At 25.4% G+C, this 16,432-nt stretch overlaps 1 protein-coding gene and 1 non-coding gene across 2 annotated transcripts; both read left to right on the forward strand.

Annotated features, from left to right (window-relative positions):
• Nucleotides 1-624: 624 nt before the first annotated feature.
• On the forward strand, nucleotides 625-697 carry TRNAA-AGC. The gene has a single exon. It is a non-coding gene; the product is annotated as a tRNA-Ala (tRNA).
• A 6,772-nt stretch (nucleotides 698-7,469) lies between these two features.
• LOC124930594 (U-box domain-containing protein 5-like) lies at nucleotides 7,470-7,900 on the forward strand. The gene is made up of 2 exons (XM_047470926.1): nucleotides 7,470-7,706; nucleotides 7,787-7,900. The coding sequence occupies exons 1-2, from the start codon at nucleotides 7,485-7,487 to the stop codon at nucleotides 7,898-7,900; spliced, it is 336 nt and encodes a 111-aa protein (XP_047326882.1). The 5' UTR covers nucleotides 7,470-7,484.
• Nucleotides 7,901-16,432: the final 8,532 nt, after the last annotated feature.

The raw sequence follows: 16,432 nt of genomic DNA on the forward strand, positions 1-16,432 counted from the left end.
GATGTTGAGTTTTTTTCTCCTAGTTTGAGATACCCAACTTGGTGTGGGCTTTATTTAGGCCTACATAATATAATGTGAAGTGATGTTATTTTTTAATTTAGATTTTTTCAGGATTTTGTACAATAACAAAAGAGTGAGAGAGTAGAGAAAAACAAATTAAGATTTTTTGGTAGCAACTAGAGAAGATTTATATTTGTCGGAGTTTGCATCGCTTGATTAACTTCAAACTTTGATAGCTTGTTGACTTTTTTCTGAGACTATGTTCTGACGGTGAAAATATATTTTTGAAACTTCTAAGTTAGTCTAACAGAAAACAAGAATGGTAGAAGTGATATGGTTGATTAATCTTGTTCTTTCTTGTTCTTTGTTGTTATTTGACAAGATTATTGTGTGATCTTAATACAATTGATTAGTGACTCTAGTTTGATTATATTTATAGTGAACATTTACATATAATTGTTGATGATAGTGAATTGTTAAGTGACATATTCAAGTCTCATGGTTTATTCTCATTTTGGAGAGGTTTTCACGTCAAACATTGTCTTGCACTTTCGCTTCAATTTCATTCTACTTTGATAATTAAATTTTCCCATGAGTGACTACCCAACATCCAAAATCTCTTGTGGGGATGTAGCTCAGATGGTAGAGCGCTCGCTTAGCATGCGAGAGGTACGGGGATCGATACCCCGCATCTCCAACTCCTTTATTTTTTTAATCAGGCTTCTTGCTTTGAACATCATGTTTCTTGTTGTTCTTGACCATTAAGATTTTGCAATCAAGTATATATCAAAAGCTTTGGAAAATACAAATTAGTTGAGAATTACTAACAAATTGACAACAATTACTTTTTTAAGCTTTGACTCGAAATAAAACAAAAAATTCCCTTATAATCATTTTTCTTCTGAATCTTAGTCTTCTTTACTTGATTGTTGTCTAGTCTAGTTTCTTCTAAACTGATTTATTCTTATTTTTTTATGTTATGATCTATCGGGATTGAATTCAGGAATTTGAGTTATGGCGAGTTTAAAATTATTTATGATTGATATATAAAAATAAAAGGGAAAACTAATTAAATATTTTATCGATGGATAGGATATTTTCAAAATCTAAGCAAAAGGGTTAATTATATACCTACCATGGTATTCTTTGTATCTATTATTTATTGAAAAACCTAATTATACATAATACACTTGTTAGAGTTAATAGGAGAAATGTAATTGGTGTATATAAATATTTGAGGGTGGAATGTATACTTTAATTTCTTGATGTTTTTCACATATCAAATGTTCTTGACAATAAAGGAAGACTGAAATATTCTTAGACTCCCTATTTCTCAAGATAATCTTATCTGAATTATATGTGGTCCAAAATGTATGTGTTTCCAAATCTATATAATATATAGTTTAAAATAAATTAAATACTGTTAAGTGTGGCATGTGCAGTTTTTTAATTTTTTAATTGAGTTTGGTTTTCAGGTCAAGACATAATTAGTGAACATCCCAGTCAATACATATTGATAATGATTCCAGCAAACCATTCATACCATGGAAAGTTACCTATAAAGATATTTACAATCGTTTTGACTCTTAATAGTCAGATTTTCCTCCCATTAGAACCTTAGAAATGTTACAGAGCATCAATTAAATCATACGGCAATAAACTAGTCTTAACGAGCCGCGTTCGAAACTTGAATATTTAAACGAGTTAAGTTATAATTTTTTAATATTCGACTCTTCAGCTTACGAACATATTCGTTTAGAGTCTCGTTAATGAGCTCGAAAGTATATTCCTTTAGAGACTCGTAAAAATGTTCGTTTAAAAGTTCGTTTATAAACTCGCGAACATATTCTTTTAAAAGCTTGTTTAATAGTTATTAATAAATTACTATTTAATATCCCAAAAAATTTGAAACTATTCACCTAACGCAAAGCCTTTTCTTCTCTATTCGAACTCGTAAACCCAACTAAATAATTAGAGTCAAACTTGAGTTTTAATGTAAAAGTTCGAACCGAACTCGAGCCAAATTGAAACTAAATATATATGTTAAATGACCCGAGTTTAAGTTTGAAATTGTTCAAGCTTCACTTGATTTGTTTACAATCCTAAACAACCATATTTTAAGTATCATTATACAGAGAGAGCGGTCAATCCAATGCAAATGGTTCTTTAAAAATAAAAGTAAAATAATTCTCTAATGAATATTTCTTTAAATAAATTTAATCTATCATAAATTTTAGTTTTCTTACTCATTTAAAAAGATTATTTAAATTTTAAAAATTAAAAATTGGTTTGATTTAAAAAGTTTTACCTTTATTTTTTTAAATATACTGGTAGAATGTTTGTAAATTTTCATGTTAAAGCACAAAATGTGTTATGTTGTTTAGTTCAATTTTTACAATTTACTTGGATATATAATCAATTCGTTTGCTTATACAAAATTAATATACCAATTTACAACTATGCAATTTGCTTAATCGGTTAATTGTTTGATTAATCGATTATATATCTATCATATATCATCTAGTTATAGTTATATAATCTTTATAAATTTAAAATTCTTAAACAAATAAATTCAAAATAGTAAGAGTGACTTTAGTTAATTAATTTAATTTAATTAGTTACATTGAAAATTGATTTAATTTGAATCATTTTGTTAATAAAGTTATTTTGTACCTTAAATTTATCTTAAAACGACTTAATTTGTGTTTTTAAGTTTGATTTGTTCATTTTTTTGAATTATTATATAATTCATCAAAAAAAAAAACAATAAACTAAATAGTAAATGATTAAATGAAATTATTTAAATAATATAATAATACATTAGTTAATCAAATTCAGAGAGTTGTGAGGTATTGTTTCACCATTAATAGAGTTATACTAAAATTTTAAAATATTTTTTGTTTAAATTAAAAATTTTATTAGTTATTATATATTTGATATGTATTTTAATAAATTTAATTTTTAATATAACAATTATATTTTTGAAAATTTTCATCTAATAACTTGTTATAAAGGCTTCAAGGATAGCATTAAATATGTGGAAATCATTTATTTGTCCCCACTTTCATTTAATATTTTATAAGATAAAAATCTTTAATATTAGATTTCATATATATTTTTATTACAAATTTCTGAATTTTTTATTGGTTCCGTTTCCTTTGGCTTTCCGTCAATATTGACTGATATTTTAGGCCCCACACAAGGTATGCTTTAATGCTTTATTATATTATATATAACATTTGAATCAGAGAAAATTAATATTTTTTTTTATTTAAAATATATAGTATAAAATTAAATTAGCTGTAATATTTTCAAATATTAATTGTATAGTCACAAAATCAATGTTTTATTTACTAAGAGAATACAAATATGATTAAAATTTAAAATTGGATTCTAGGCAATAACAACATAGGCAACACTCAACAGTGCTTTTGAATCATTAAAATCTAGTGTCTAAAATGATCTTTTTATCTCTCTAAATTAAAAATTTATGTAATTTAATTTTTATTTATTTATCTAGATCCATTTAGTAATTATAGAATTACTTCTAGATTATGTTTATTATAAGTTATGCAATAAATTATAATGGTTGTTTGGTAGATCAATTTATTAATTATAGAATTACTTCTAAACTATGTTTGTTATAAGTTATGCAATAAATTATAATGATTATTTGATTGATTAATATTTATATCTAAAATAATATTTAGGTATTACTTCTATTTTAAAAATACTATAATATAGTACCTATTATAATCGTTACAAAATGTATAAATTTTAAAATATAATAATAATAATAAAAATAATAAATTATAACTAGATATTTATTTATATTTAACTGGATTTAATTTTATAATTTAAATAATAATAATAAATACTTAATTACATATTTTTATTTGATTTTTATATTTTTTATCTCTATAAACAAAAATTATATTATAAAAAATTTTAAATGTGACAATTTTATATCTAATTAAATATAATTATTATTTTTAAAAACTAATAATGTTAATTTAAAAAAGAATATTCATATATACAGTTAATTTATAAAATAAATTTTTATTACATTATTAATAAATAATATTTATAACTAATTACATAAATTAGTGATATTATTATTATTAATTAATACAACTTATGTCTGTATAATTTATTTTTGAAATTAATTTATAATTATACCATTTAATTTCAAATCTTATTTTTTATAAAAATTATTATTATTTATATTATTTATACAAACAATTAATATTTTTTAATTATACAAATATTTATAATAATACATAAATTTTTAAAAATAATTATTAAATATTAATTAATATATAAATAAATTTTATTATTTATATAATTATATAAGTTAAATTATAAGAAATTATATATATATAATAATTTAAACCATATAAGTATTTTTGATTTTAAATAAACATTTATATAATAATTAGATGTTATTTTTTTTATTTTTAATATAAATAATAATATAAATTACATATGAGATAAATATTAAAAAAATAATTTATATAAATATAAAAGTAAAATAGTCTTTTACACCTCCTACTATTTTTTTTTTATATTATCTATAAAAACACGAAATAATAAACTTAAACTTAGATAATTTATTCTCCTAACCAAACACAAATAATTTTGAATAATTTATACATTTTTACTATTTATAATTTTTTACAACTTATAATTTTGTATGGAAAAAATTTTAGGGACCTAATTTTAATTTCTCATTATTTAAAGCTCTCAAAATTAATTTGGGTAGTATTAAGGTGACATTATTTTAATATACTACTATTTTGTTCTTTCAAATAATAGTAAATAAAAGTCGATGAAACTTAGGGCTTGTTTGATTAATGAATTTTTGGGATAAAACTCAATTTTTATATCAAAATTCAAATATCTTATCAACCATAAAATCAAATAATTTTATTATTTAAATATTAACTACCTCTAATTAAATTTAATATTATTTTTATTAATTACCTTAAATAAAAATTAAAACTTAATATAAATCCAACTTAACTCTCCATATAATTAAATATAATATTTAAATTTTAAATAATTTAAATAAATAAATAATTATACTAGAAAATAAATGTATATATTTGACTAACAAATATTAATTAATTTATAAATATATCTCATCTAAATTAAATATTTATAAAAAAAATATTTAACTTTTTATTATATAAACTAACCCTAAATCATCTATCTAAATAAATATATTAATTAATTTAAATTAAATATTTTTTATTAGTTTACAAATAAAATAAAAATATTATAATAAAAGAAGGGAAATGATTTGAACCGATGAAATAATAAATGAATAGATTCAGCTGATTAGATTAATAATGATAATAATTTGAATTGAAAGAAGGGAGAATGAAAAAATTTGAATGTGAAAAAATTTGAATGAAGAAAAATTAATGAAATGAAATTCTATAAATAAGTTAATGAAATGAAATTATGAGTTATTTGCTATTTTACTTGGGGTTGTAGAGAGAGAAAAGGTTAAAGAGTTAAGATTTTGGAGAGGAGAGGAGAGGAGAGGAGAGTAGAGTAGAGGAGATGTGAGGAAATGACCCTCCAGATGAATTAATTACGGATGGTGCGGACTATAATTTTAATAGCGCTAGTGACCTATTTTTTTAATGACAATTATACTCTTGCGTAACGCAACTCCAGTTGCGTGACGCAACCGATATATATATTTTTTTTTAATTTTTTTTTTCGTCTCGCGGTTGCGTGACGCACCTGGGGTTGCGTGACGCGGTTGCGTGACGCAATTGGAGTTGCGTGACGCAATTGGAGTTGCGTGACGCGATTGCGTAACGCAAAGGGGGTTGCGTGACGCAACTGGGGCATTTTCGTCCAAAAAATTTCATAACTAAAATTTTTTGGAAAATAAAAAAATAAAAAATTACGTCACGCAACCTGAGGATGCGTGACGCAATAGGGACATTTTCGTCAGAAAAAAAAAGGAGTCAACATCGCTATTAAAATTATGGGCCCGCACCATCCGTAATTAGGCCAATCTGGTGGGTCATTTCCTCAAATTTCCCGAGAGGAGAGGAGAGGAATAAAATTTGAAAAAAATAAATAAATATTCAGTTTTTAACTCATCTGGTCGAACAAGTTATGGTGAAGAGAGAAAAATTAAATACGTTGAAACGAGATTTTGAGAAAGTAATGATTACTTTTAGTAAGTATTAATTTATATAAATAAAATATAAAATAATAATTTAAATTAAAAGTTCTTTTTAGTATTTTTATTTTTTTTAATGAAAAGAGTAATTAATTGAAAAAATTAATTTGATGAAGATTAAAATAAAAATTTATTACTGAGAACCCGCCTAAAATTCTTCATATATACACTAATTATGGTGACCATGGATAGGATTGAGACAATTCTTTTTGATAAATTTAAATTCAGTCAAAATATGTGGGTTATACTCCAAACCCTATACGTCATATTAGATATTATGTCGATTTGACAATTATTTATCGAAACTTATATTGAATAATTCATATTATATGTGTTTGAAATTAATTTTAAAACACTGAATAAACAAATTTAAGTAAAAAAATAAATATAATAATAATTTCAAATAAGTTTGATTAGAAATAAAATAAAATCAAGTAGGTATAATTATAAAAGTTTTTAATTGAGTATAATTATAAAAGTTTTTAATTGATTATAGCATTCATTAATATATTATGAGTGCAGATAAGATTGATTCAGTTATTTAATAGGCCTTATACGTTTATACACAATTAAGATTACATCTGACTCTATAATGACAATCATTTTTTTTATTCAAATTGGGTTGGTATAATAGTTAGGTGGTTGAATTACAAATAATATTTCAATTAATAAAAAAATGTCACTCAAAACAATTTGTACATGCTTGAGAACATCAATTACTATTTTATTATTGAGTTAGGAGTTTTATCCTTTTCCTTTATGTCACGACTAAAGGTATACTTGACAACTCTATCAACCCCCTCCCACTTCTATCAGATTTGAGCCTCAAAATTCTTTTTTCTCGGAATTTGCGTTCAACCCACACATCCTTAAAGTTTTATATAAGTCGAGCTCAAACGAGTAGCGTCCCTATATCATGTAGTGTTCTTTAAGTTATTTGGTTCAAACATTCAGTCAATCCTAGAATGTTTTGTTTTGTCATTGAAACCAAACCAGATACATTGTCCTTATTAACATCTAAGGCCTACTAGCAATAGAGAGAAGACCTAATATTAATTTTCTAGGTTGACTTCCTTTTTACATCAAAAAAAACTTGTGTGAACATTATTTATCTTCAATATCCACCTATCACATCCCCATCAAAGTATTTCCTTATGAATTATTCTTCTTTAAATGACATTTGAAATGTTGTCATCACTCAAATGGTCTTTGGTTCTACCCATGGACAAGTTTCTTGAATAATCAAATTTCAAATAAACTCATATCTCCTAAGATCATTATGAAGTACCAATTTCAATATGAAATTACAGCAAAAGTGCACAATTCCATGTGCTTAAAGCTGAAATCTTTGATAGATGAAACTTTGAAGATTTTTGCAGATATGGAGTCTGCTAGGCCAGGGTGTAAATCAGGAATAGAAGCTCTTTGCTCTATACAAACTTCTATTGAGAAGGCTAAGTTGCTTATTCTTCATTGTTCTGAGTCCAGTAAACTTTACCTGGTCAATTTTCTTTATTTATTTCTATGTTTGTTTGGAGATTTTTCATTTGTAAAATTGATTGAATAAATATTAATTTTCAGGCTGTTATGGGGAATAAGATAAAGTTGAGATGCCAGAGAATAAGGGATTCTCTTCAATTTTGTTTAAGCCAGATTCAAAAAAAGGTCCCCTGCTTATTGGCTGAACAGGTTTGATCATTTAATAACTTTATACCTCAATCAATAATTTCAAATAGATTGGATTGCAATAATTTTATCTTCGAGAAAATATATAAATTCTTTTTTTTAAATATTTTTTTTCAAGTTTCTTGCCAAGGTGTTTATTTTAGGGGTGTTTGTGAGTTGGTTCGGATCTTTCATAAAAAAAAAAACATGTATATTCATTTATACTAAATCCAATATTAATAACTAGCCCTACATGGAAATAATTTGGTTGATTTAAATATAGATTGAGTTGGTCATTTATTGAGATACTCATATAAAATTTTCTTTATAAAAGAAAATTAAAATTATATAACAATAAATTTAATAACATTTATATATATTACATAATTTAATTTATTGTTTTTTAAACATATAACATTTTTTTTATAATATATTAGAAGAAAACTAGCATGACCCTAATAACATTCACTTTATTTAAGGTTAGAGTTTACAGATTAATCTAGAATAGAATTATACAAATTATTCAAATAACAATATATTTTTAATTATTTTTTACTAAATTGTATTTTATCCAAATAAATTTTGATGTTTTTTTTTTTTATTTTGTATCAAATAGGGCATAACCAGTTTTATTTATTAACAATCAAATCTTTTAAACTTAATCAATCAGAAAGTTTGAAATAAAAACATAATTAAATATGTTATTTTTAAAAATAAATAAATTTATAGCTAATAAATAGACTTAATTGACTACATCGGGCTTCTAATTATTATAGATAAAAAAAGTTTTTAATTATAAAAAAACATTTTAAATTTAACATTGGAATTAAGTGGTTAATATTATTTATATAAGTGTAAGGTAATGTAAGAATATATACTTATTGATCCAGAAATTTAAATTAGGGTGACCTTAAGTTTTTATAAATATTATGAATGAAAGGGTAACATATGTTTTTATGTTTTTCCATATATTTTTTTAAATTAGAGAAATAAATATTTAAATAAATTAAAAAAAAATAAAAAATTAGGTTATTGTTTCACATTTTTAGTATAATTCTTTTATTCTTTTTTTCTTTTTCGGGTGGTTTGAGAACATATTTTACAAATGAGTCAAACCAGTTCGAGCTCGACTTGGTTAAATATTTATTATTTCGACTCGAAAAACTTGAACTAAAATTAAATTTTTAAATATGTGTACAAAAAGTATTTATTTTAAATTTTAGATTGTAATAATAAAATAAATAAAAAAATACAATATTTATCATTAAGCTCAAAAAAGTTGACAAATTATAAACAAGTATTATATGAGCTCGAACTCGAATATTAAACGAGCGACTCGGCCTTGATTTAAACTTAGTTAAAGTCAAACTCAAGTTTTGACTGAACGGGCTCACGAGCAGCCGTCCTAATCTTAGCCCTAACCTAAATTCCTAATCTTAGCCCTAACCTAAATTCGTCTATGCATACTCACAAATTCATACCGATAAACACTAATTTGACCTTTTAGATATGTTTTGAAATTGAATGAATGCAGATACAAAGAATTGTTCATGAGCTTAGTATCTCAAATTTCACACTAGAATACTCAGAAGATGAAGCTGGAAAAGTTTTAATATCACTAATGAGAAAAGACATTACAGCATCAAAAGCCTTAAACATGATTGAGCTTCAATCTTATCAAATGGTGGTTACAAGTTTAAGAATCACATCTTCAGTTGCAGTCCTAACAGAGAGAAGATGTATCAGAATGTTATTAGACAAGATCAAAGACTCAGAATTACCCAAGAAGAAGATACTCAAATACTTCTTATATCTCATGAGAAAGTATGGCAAACTATTCATTGGAGAACTTCAAACAATAAATGAAGGAACAGAAACTTCAAATGGTCTCATTTCTCAAGTTCTATCTCACAATAACATTGATCCTCCCATTGAATTCAAATGCCCAACCTCGGCCAATTTATCGAATCATGGTTCTACAGCTAGCAATTTTACTTTTGTCGACGACTTACAACTCGATGTCAGCAATGTCTCGTTTCAATCTTCAGATACTGATCATTCTGGAATTCAAATCAACCCTGACTTTGAATCTTTCCATCAGTTTGAGTTAGGCAAGGAAATTACTCAAGAAGCTCTTCAAGTAATGGAAATTGTTTCATCCCAGAACTTTTCTCAACCTGGATTAATAGTAGCCTCTGGAATTCTTATTGTGCTTCTTGAAGCCCTTCATGAAGAAAATAAGCCTGATTGCAAACTTTATGCAATGAAAATCATCTGTCAGTTGTCATCAAACAATGATATTGGTCATCACATGGTACATTTGGATTACATAGCTAAAATTGCTCTGTTTTTGAATGATCATGATTTTGCTCTATATTCCATTGAAATTCTGAGAAATTTGTGTTTGATTGAAGAAGCTATACCTGTGATAGCTGAAAGCGATGATTGCATTTCTGGCATTGCCGAGGTTCTCGGTTTTGGGACTAAGGAACAAAAACTTGCCATTGAAGTTCTGTATTCATTGTGCTATAATTTCAATGAGCAGGTAATGAAAAGTGATATTATATTATCTTTGATGAATGTATATGTAAATGGGGATGATAGTTTGAAGTATGCTGCTCTGGATTTGCTTCAGCTCTCAAGCAAAGTCCCAAAGAGAGAGCCATAAGAGTTCAAATTAAGACTGGCTTTTGTCTGTGGAGTGATGTTTTGAATCATATGGCTTTTTTTGAAAAGGAAATTGTACATTTGTATAAGAGATATGAGTTCATTTCTATTAGTTGACTTGTCTTTAGTTAGTCTTGTATCTTGAGGTTTGAAATTGTTATATATATACCAAGGTAAGATCATTCATTTGCTCATGTTGTTTATTTTGCAATTTAGAGTTCATTGATGTTAGAATCAATCGAGATACTATCAAGTTTGCATTGTGATTTTCATTGTGTTTGATCTCGTTAGTCATTGGAGACCGTCTAAGAAGTTGTAACTTACATATGACTCCCACTAAAACTTAGACTCAAATGATCTTCATAACTTCTAAATGAATCACATGTGTAACTAGCAATGTCTACTTAACTGGATAATAACTTATTTGATATGTTAAAATATCGTTGTTTTAAATATTCAATATCGTGGTGTCTTGGGAGGTCGCATCCTTGGAACACTATGTGGTTAAGGAAACAAGAGATGAAGAGATTGAGGATGAATATGATAGTCCTCCATGTGTTCCGAGATTGATTGCATGATTAGAGAAGATAAACTATTTTCGAGAAAGGATGTGCTCAAGAATTTTGATGCTAGGGAGACTACTATATAAAAATAATAGAGAAAAGTAATTTTTTTTTTTTAAAGGAATGAGGATAAGATGAAGGCAAAGAAGCACATATTGGGAAAGGAAAAAGAAATATAGAAACTTCACAGTAATAAGAACTGTAAAGCTTGAAAAGAAGGTTCTATCTATTTTAATTAGTTCTTATGAAAATTTTGAATCAACTTTGTATTCATTTATGCTTTTGTGAACTTAATATTGTTTTCCCATTATCTTTTAGTTTATTTTGTTGAATTTATAATATCTAATGTCTCAACTTAATTTGCACTAGTAATATTTTTCCTTTGTAGGCTGATATTCAATTAAAAAAAATCTTACTTTTTGAAAAAATAGTTAATTTTTTTTTTTATTTCGTGACACAACACAAACACAGTTAATTTAAACCCGCTAATCAATAAGTCAAAATTTGATTACAATATATTAAAATATGCCTTATTAGCAATAGACATGTTAACTAAAATATTTGTCAAGTCATTTTAGTTTCATCAAATTATAATTAAACAGAAACAAATGCATATCATATATATTCAACATATTCGTATTCACATTGTATTGTATGATTGATTAATCTTAACTCTATTTATTGAACCCCCATCTAAAATATCATATTTTAATGGAGTATTATACATGAATAAATTTTTTACTTGTATTAAGTTAATAAGTTTTATAATTTTAAATTAAAACGTTAAAAACTCGTGACATTTGAATTTATATTTTTATCATTTCAACCACCATAAAGAGTTAGACCATAAAAAGTTAGAGCTGAATTAGTTGATGTAGACCGGGATGTTCAACTATTTGGTTGATCCGTAATACGGTTTCAGTTAAGTCCGATTTTGTTTTTTATTATATAAATCGGTTAATCGACGGATATTGATATCAGTTTTACCGGTTCTGGTTCTACCGGTTTCGATCGCTTAATCGGAACCAATATTTGAGTCTTTTTTTTAATTAAGTATTAAATTAATTAAATGAATTTTATCTTATTTTTATTATAATTATAATTTCTTTAAATTATCATGGAATTGTAATATTATAAAAATAATTTTACATATTTTAATAAAACTATTTTAATTATTTTTTAATTTTACATAGATTATATTTTATTTTTTAAAAATAATTTTATATAAATTATAATTTAAATTATAAAAATAACTAATATATAAATTATTATATATTATTTACAAAATAACTAATATAAATATATAATTAAATTATTACCGATTTATCAATTAAATCAATAGAAAACCGAACCGTTTAACCGGTAAAAAACGATTAATAGGTAAGATGAAACCGATAAGTTATCGGTTTGGTTCGATATCACCAAAATCGGTTTCATCACTAAAAATCGATTTGGTTAGATAACGAACTAAACCGATTTTTAGGTTGCACTCGTGGTGTTGGTTACCTATTTATAATATCGAGATTTAGGTTTTTTTTTGTACAACCCTAATTGTAAGTAGATATCTTTGAACAATAAATGAATTTCACTTTCAATTATATTTTGATGGACTGTCAAGTTAAAAATAATAATAATAATTCTTAGTTTAGGCAAACAACATTTGATTTGATACTCATTAGGAGTGAATTCAATTATTTATATTGAAAGTATCATGGAATTTGATATGGCATGTTCCCTCGTATACTAATACTAGGATGGTTCTATGACTTAAACCCACTTTGAAAAAAAAAACTAATATATATTTCCTTTTTTACACGATAAGAAGATAAAAATGAGACACGAGCCTTTCATTTTTTTATATTTTCAATTTATTTCATTATTTGTTTCTCTAATCCTTAAAATAAACAATGCAAAATTTTTGTTTTGTCGATTTTTCAAACTCAAATTCCTGGATCCATTACTATTACATATGTTATGTTTCTTTAATTGTTTTCTTTTTGCTTACCTTTCATTTTTCTTTCTTCTGTCTAATAAGTAATAAATGATAATTTTGTAGTTTAACTACTAAACCCTTAAGTTGAAAAAAAAGATATCCAAAGTCTCTTGACAAACAAAATCAAAATCGCATAATTATCCAACTATAAAATAACCAAACAAGGCAAAGGAAACCCCAAAAAATCGATATTAAGATGATCGACACAACAAAAACAAAAAAAAAATAAAAAATAACTTTAGGATGCGACATTTATTAGCAAGAACAAAATGAAACTAAAACCACATAGGTTAAAAATTAACTACATTATTAAAGGAACTTAAGCATATTGCAAAGGCTTGAAAAGCAGATAGAGGACAACAATAATCCATTCTGAAAATATCATCCCCCACCTTCCGAAATTGTAGAATAATTTTATCTTCCTTATGATCTTTTGTAATAATATTTTTAGAATCCTTAGAAGATTCAATTAACTGAAAATTTTTAATTGATGCCACTGTATGATCTGGTCCTTTGAAATTAAGACACCAACAATTAACACGTTCATTCCATTGTGGAATTTTTGTTCTAAAAAACATCGAGGCATCGTCTTTCTTTAGATCCGAAACATTATTTGTTAGGGTTTTGTGAAGAACACATTTCATAAATCTTGGACATGGACTTGTTCGAGATAATATAGGATAAAATATTTCACCCACTTTGTTATTTGAGGAGTACTCTTTCTCATTTGATGATTGTGTTTCAAAGATAGTAACTTTTGTGCAAAAGAAATTTGATCTGCACATATAGAAATATATAGTCATTAAAGAAAGAATAATAGAAAAATTACTTCTAGTAATATTTTTTTTTACCATCTAACCTCATTGTTCCAACTGGTTGAGATGAAATATCGGTTGATGAGAATATCATGAATTCACTTCTGGTAAATCTTCTTACCCTTTTTGCTATAAACAAAGGTTTACTTGCCTTTGATGACAATTTTTCTGCAAGAAAAAACTAGATTACAAAAATACCCTTGTTCATTCTAATTTTTTAAAGGATAAAACTAATTTCATTCGATATAAAAAAAATTACAGCAAAACATAGTTACATGAAGTAAAACCAGGAAATGACTCAAAGAAGAAAACAAAGACAAACTAACTTTTCATTCGTGCACGGAATGTAGGTGTGAACAAACTCGACAAAATTGAATCGCACCCGAATAGTATATCAACTAATTTAATCTAAAAAAATCGAGACTAGATAGAAGGATGAATTTAAAACTGAACATAACTAAGACTATTTTTTTTAATCTAACTAATTATTCAATTATATACATTTATAGTTAATTAAGAGAGTAAGAGTGTACAAAATTAATTGAATTCTTCCAAGTGTAAATGGTGGAGCATATTTTGTCTACCTCAAAAAATAAAATAAAAAATAGCAGATGTACATAATTTTTATAATTGTTAACTAAGTAGTTCTATAAATTTCTTATGATTGATTAATAATATTATACTTAATTGTTTTATATACTTGAAAAAAAATAGATTAGTGTATAAACTTGAGAAATGTTACTAAACTTATACAAGTATTCGATTCATTTGAATGTATGGACGGTTATGAAAATTGAATTTAGTTTCTTTTTTAATTAAGGAGAACTAGTATGACACCCCATATACATAATCACCCAACTCAAAACGCTTTCAGTTGGAATCGAACACGTGACTTTTGATCTCTTAATTCGACTCTTACCACCGAACTACCTTAGTGCCTTAGTGGGTAGGTTATGAATATTGAATTTAGTATAACTGAATTACTTTTTTAATACATTTTTAGTTGAAAAACCTCGAACATCGATGCCCTAACGTAATTAAGGGAACCACACTTTGCCTAATAAAAATATATAGCACAGGTTAATTATGAGATAAGTTTCCACAAATTAAATGAATGAAAACATATCTAATTATGGTCCAAGTTAATTGGGATATAAGTTTCCACAAATTAAAAAGATTGACAAAATCATATTCAAAAAACCCATATAATTAAACTATCAGTTGTGAATAATTCTTTAATTACCAGGATTGATGCCAAGGTATAAATGGTATGTGGATGTTGCCTTGTCTCTTCTAATAAAACATTGGATTGGTAAGCCTTTGGGTGCCGACTAATTAAAAGAATCAAAGGGTTGAAGATGAATGAAATCAGAATTTTAGAACTTTAAATAAGATCCATAGAGGGATATAAGAGAAAACAAGAATTAATAGAACAAAAAAAACCTGCTTGAGTGGTGATATGCCAGGTAAGATGACCAATGGACACTTCTCAGGTGTTTCGACCGATCCCATAGTGCAAACTGAGGAAAAACAATTGTTGTTTTTCTTTTATTTATAGGATAGATTATTTATAGTATAATTAGATAAGGTTGTAACCAAGTCATTGTTGACCAAATCAACCTTCAACATAGGTTAATTAATTGATTTTCATTTGATAAATACTTGTTCAAATGAAGTTATAGGTCCTAATTTTGTGTTGGATATATGTGGAATATTTTCCTACAACATTAAATCATTTTGATCAATTATAGAACACAAATTTCTCTAATTAATTATGTACATGGTGATCAACTTTGGTTAATATGCAAGGGACGGACGTTTGAAGAGCCATATAAGTATCGTAAAACCAAAATTTGTTCTTATTTTTTATTTAACTTGTTATATTTTATGTTATATTTAAACATTATTAATTTTGTATTATATTTAACCTAAATAATTTAATTTAATTAGTTAAATGTTATAATAATTTATATGAGGTATTAGGTTCAAACATTGATAAGTTATTTTTTAAAACAAATTTTTTTTAGGGACCGGAAATGAGAAACTTTTCGTGTGATTGCGAAAAGCATGAAAGTCAAGAAACAAGGTTTGACAAAAACAAATACAAGCTCTAGTTGTGATATTGAAAACAAAAGCAGAAAAAACGTATATAGTTAACATTAGTGAAGAAATAATGTTAAGATGTTAATTAAGGTAGATCGGCGTGAATTTGGATATCTTTGTAACGTTTGAGTTTTAAAATGTTCCGCTCTACTATTTTTTAAATTGGTTCATTCATGAAGGGTTGAACTCATATTTTTCAGACATTAACTCTTATGCTCTACAATTGAACTTAATTTAATTGAAGAGTCTTCAAACTTTTCACTCTATTCAATTTAATTGACAGATTATTTAATTAGGTTAACCCAAATATTTAATTTTTAGATTAAAATTTAAGGAGTTAAACAAATTGGTTATAAACTTAAATTAGAATGAGAAACATGCATTATGTGACAACTCATAAAAAGAAAATATATAGACAAAA

The sequence above is a fragment of the Impatiens glandulifera genome, chromosome 3 (assembly GCF_907164915.1).
Source record: "Impatiens glandulifera chromosome 3, dImpGla2.1, whole genome shotgun sequence".
Lineage (NCBI taxonomy): Eukaryota > Viridiplantae > Streptophyta > Magnoliopsida > Ericales > Balsaminaceae > Impatiens > Impatiens glandulifera.

Coding starts and splice junctions, on each gene's coding strand:
- LOC124930594 (XM_047470926.1), top strand. CDS start 7,485: ATGAAGTACCAATTTCAATATGAAATTACAGCAAAAGTGCACAATTCC. Junction 7,707..7,786: donor AGTCCAGTAAACTTTACCTG/GTCAATTTTCTT, acceptor ATTAATTTTCAG/GCTGTTATGGGGAATAAGAT.